The sequence below is a fragment of the Centruroides sculpturatus genome, unplaced genomic scaffold (genome assembly GCF_000671375.1).
Source record: "Centruroides sculpturatus isolate CEXI.00-Female unplaced genomic scaffold, Cexi_2.0 scaffold1644, whole genome shotgun sequence".
NCBI classification, from domain to species: domain Eukaryota; kingdom Metazoa; phylum Arthropoda; class Arachnida; order Scorpiones; family Buthidae; genus Centruroides; species Centruroides sculpturatus.
Window position 1 is genome coordinate 143197 of NW_019385784.1, and position 4896 is coordinate 148092.

The 4896-nt window shown below is 31.7% G+C and overlaps 1 protein-coding gene across 1 annotated transcript; it reads right to left on the bottom strand.

Moving 5' to 3' along the window:
* On the bottom strand, positions 1-3175 carry LOC111642112. The gene is made up of 5 exons (XM_023388393.1): positions 2807-3175; positions 979-1255; positions 806-895; positions 417-545; positions 1-344 (listed from the first exon to the last, which is right to left on the bottom strand). Exons 1-5 carry the CDS (start codon positions 3173-3175, stop codon positions 1-3), a joined length of 1209 nt encoding a protein of 402 aa, XP_023244161.1.
* Between the last annotated feature and the right edge of the window lie 1721 nt (positions 3176-4896).

Here is a 4896-nt window from a genome sequence, read left to right on the forward strand (position 1 = left end):
TTAATAATCGACGAATACGGTTCGTGAATTATCGATTTCTAAGGTATTATTATATTCTAGCAAACAAATAACGTTTATGGTTTCTGGTATCGCCTTCGAAAACTTTAATTCCACAGAAATATTTCCAAGCTCGTTAACGCTAACGTGAGACTCAGAGCCTGATTTATCAGGGGTAAGATCAAAACAATATAAAGTATAACCGTCTCGATACTCGTCATACAATATATTTATAGATTTGTGATAATGAATACATCCGATATCTTCGAATAACGAGATAAAATTTCTTGCATAAATGTTATTGGTATAATCAGGAGTATAGGGTTTAGAAGGAATCATTTGATTGTCTTTTGATAAAAAGACAATCAAATGATTTAAATCATAATTTAAATCATAATTTTTAAAATTATTAAGATTACGCTTCACATTTTCATTAAATGCAGAATTAGAAACTAATCTGAGAGTTATTCTATAAGGTAGTTGGCCGATAACAACGTTTGATATACTTGTAGATTGAATTTCGCTAGTTAACGTAAAGACTTTCACATCTGTTGACGGAACGGTAATTTAATTAAACCAGTCTGTAATGCTTTTTCAATTCCTATCTGTATTGACAAACTAACATCTACTTTATTAATTTTCAGTGAGGCGTTTTTAATAATAATTTTATAGTCGTTGTTATTCGCCATTAGTGCAAAATTTTCTTTAGATCTTTCCAATTTAATTCTCAGGTCTACATTGTTCGTTAGAAGCTTAGGCTGGTTCGCTAAATCAATATGAAGACGTCCCATTAAATCTATTATTCTACTTCCTTTGCTGATGTTAAATCTTTTAACTAATCCGTAGTTAGTATTATTTTCATCTAACAAATTTATTGAATCCATTTGTCCGGCAGTATCTTTAAAAAATAACGCGCTCGTTAAAAAAGTTTCTTGCACTTCTTTCGAATTAAATAGCAAGGCATCTAATATAGCTCGATACGGGTAATTAACCNTAGGTCTACATTGTTCGTTAGAAGCTTAGGCTGATTCGCTAAATCAATATGAAGACGTCCCATTAAATCTCTTATTCTACTTTCTTTGCTGATGTTAAATCTTTTAACTAATCCGTAGTTAGTATTATTTTCATCTAACGGATTTATTGAATCCATTTGTCCGGCAGTATCTTTAAAAAATAACGCGCTCGTTAAAAAAGTTTCTTGCACTTCTTTCGAATTAAATAGCAAGGCATTTAATATAGCTGGATACAAATAATTAACCTGCGTAATTACCGGTTTGTCATTTAAAAACACAGTACACTGAAATAACAAACTATTTAAAAAATAATTAACAGGAGTAACTTTCTCTTCCGAGCCAAGGTTTGATCCATCTTTCTTTACGATTTTCGCTTGAACACATAGATAAATCGAATGTAGATCCATATAATGCTCACCCGATCCTGATATAAGAAACCCTATAGGTGATCTACTGTCATTAATTGCAGCGATGGGATGCGCGGTGACTTCATACGTATTGTCAATAGCCAGTTGGATTCCAACATTTGTAAACAAATTTAAATCAGATTTGGTGCAGCTACACGAATGGACATTCATCGTTTCTTAATTACCGAAAATATCGTTAAGTTTTCGCTTCTTCTTCTTTTCCTACTGAGTTAATCTTTTTCGTCATTTTTTTTATACCCGATCCAGTCTGTACTTTGTTAAGCACCTCTTCCTTAATTTCAGATCGTACATCTTTAAAACGAATTTTTGTAGATTTTTTAAACGACTTACCTCCAATTACATCTGATCCAACATTCGATGCAAATTTTAAAGCTTTACCCACTAGATACCCCCTAGATACTTTCCAAATTTACTAAGAATAGGAATAGATTTATGAAATAAATCCCCGAAAAATTCGTATCCTCTCTGTATTTGCAATCCAGCAAAATAAGTCCCTCTTCCGAATAGTCATGCAAATAATGGAAACTCATGTGTCAGTACCGTTCCTCCTGCTTGATTGCAGTAATAATCTATACAATCTCTGGGATCGCGCTTCATTTTCTACTTCACAAAGACGAACTAACGTTAATATATAAAATATACCAATATTTATATCTGTTTAAAAGATAAAACTAATAATGTCTTTCCTCCAAAAAAGACGATTTCTTTTCCACTAGCAGTTCTCAGCTCGATTTCAATTGTATCTATATAATTACGTCGTAAAGGAAGGTATAGAGGTGATTGGTAGACCCTAACTATTTGATCTGACTTTTCCCCCATTACAGGTATAACCCTTAAAAGTGGAGCGGTTATATCCCCAACACGATGAGAAGCAACGATATTCGAATAAATAAAAATTTCTGAAATTCCGGCAGATAATTCGATGGGATAGTCGCTCACATATTCGCCTTCGGAAAATTTGCTTTTTTTAAATCCTAACAAATCTTTTAATTCGTTTCCGAATTCAATTGTTATATTTTTATGAACTTTTAAAACGATTTTGTTATTAGGTAGTAATGCTAATTTAATATATTTAAAAATTCCAAGAAATTTTTCAACAGAGGAATATAACCCGATTGGAATAAAAATTTTTTCCTCTACATCGATTTCCTCGACAAGTTTTTTATCTCTTTCTATTAAAGTTATAAATTGATCTTTATAAAATCTAGGATTTGATAGATATTCCTCACTCGCATCTCGCAATATTAAACTCGAACTCCGTTGTTTAAATACTATATCTTTCGTCGGTAAATTTAAAAAATAAAGTAGTTTATGAGCCTTTTCTTTCGAAATATGCAACTCGAATCCCTCTTCCAAATTTAGTTTTACGTTTTTATAATCCTCGTCTAAAACAAATTCTGCCAACTTAGATCCTGTTAACGAAACTATATTCTCGTTTATCCAATGGAAAAGCGTCCCTTCTTCATTTTCATCGCCTGTAGTTAATGGAATCTCACATGTTACATCAGTTATTTTTTCTCTTCTAATTTTATGTCTAGTAATAGTATAATCGTTATTATGATTTGATATGTTGAACCAATTTCTAGGAATAATAACCTCGCTCAGACCTACTACCCATTTCCCGCGTAAATCGATAGGTGGACTCATTTTCACGGTGAAATGAGACTGCTTATTTTCGGGAAATAACTCCATGCTGGCGTTGCTTATCAGAGTGACGAAAAAGTCCGACTGCATCATTTTGTTACCTTCTGTAATTCTTCTGTATAAAATCTTCCTTCCAAAATCTCGTTATTTAAATCTTTCAATATATACGTCGGAGGATGAGACGAAAAACGATCGTAAATAATAAATATTTCTTCCGTCCAACCCGGTAGGTATCCTCGACTAAATGTTTTACGTATTTTCGAAATTCGAACGAGGTCGCCAATATTAAATTTAAACGTGTTCTGTCCTTTTATACCGTACAACTTTTCGAAAATAGAGCTGTGATGCAAAGGTGTAACTTCCGACGGCGACATACCGATACTTCTATGAAAACTATTATTATAACTTTTCACAATATCCGATAATTTATCGATATATTTATAAGAATTACGATAAGTAAATAATCTATATATTTTATTTCGCAAAGTTTTATTTAATCTTTCAACAACAGCAGCTTTTGTATCTGAATGAGTCGAATAATGATTAATTTTAAATTTTTTAAAAAGATTTTTTACTAATTTATTATAAAATTCTTTCCCCTTATCAGTTTGTAAATTTTTCGGAATGTTTCTTTTTTTAAAAATCATTTGAAAAGCTTTAAAAACCGATTGGGGTTTTTTATCTTTTATCGGTACAACATAACAATACTTAGTAAATACATCGATTACAGTTAGTAAATACTTTATTCCATTATTAAATCTAGAAAATTGTTTTAATACAACTAAATCAGCTTGCCATAAATCGTTAGGATAAAAACTTATAGTTTTTCGTCCCGAATATTTAATTCCTACAAGTTTATGAAGCGTATAAGTTACTTGAGAAGACAGCCATTTTTTAACAACAGATCGCGGCAAATTTGATTCTTTAACTAATTTACTCACGCCACCGAAAGACGCTGGAGATTTAGGATTATAGTATATCGATTTCAAAAGTTTTTCCATTCAAGATTTTTCTTCCTCTTCCTCTTAGATTTTTTCGACTGATTAGAGAAAATTTCTTCGGGAGTTTCGACTGATGTCGCCAAACTTTTGTTTCCGATCCACTCTTTAAGAATATTTATTTTCTTTAAGCCATCAAAAAAGCCTTTGAAACCAACTGGACATAATGCAGTTTTCCTATTTTTCATTACATACGAAACTAAGTCTACTATATGACTCCCGATAACAGGTTTTCCATCGATTGTTAATTCACCTTTAGAATTCCATCCGTAATGACTTCGATCCAAACTTAGCGATTAAATGAGGTATATATTTTTGATATAATTCAGGTTCCGATAAAATTATTTGTTTCATAAATTTGTCATCATCATCATTATCAGTTTTTTTCTTTCGGTTCAGATTCTGTTTCTTTATTTTGGTTAGATACGACTGATACTCTGACCGGTTCTTTAGGAGCGTGAACTGTTCTCTGATATCTCGAAATCAATTGACTTAATAACTTGACTTTATCGTCATCAGGTAAATTTGTACTTTCGAGTAATTCTTCGATATTAAAACCAATTCTTATTTCAGGCTTCTGATAACTCATTACTAATTCGGGAGGAACTAAGGCCATCTGCTTCGCCATTACATTCTTTTTCCTATTACTTTATCGATTAACCCTCCTGCCATAGACAATAACGGCGCCAGTAGAAGAGGAAGGAATCAACCAGATTAATTAACCAAAATTTCTTTTTTGGTATTTATAGGAACACGTTTTTCGCTTAATTTCCTGATAATTTTTTTTATATTTTCGTAATTTACGAACAGTGGGTA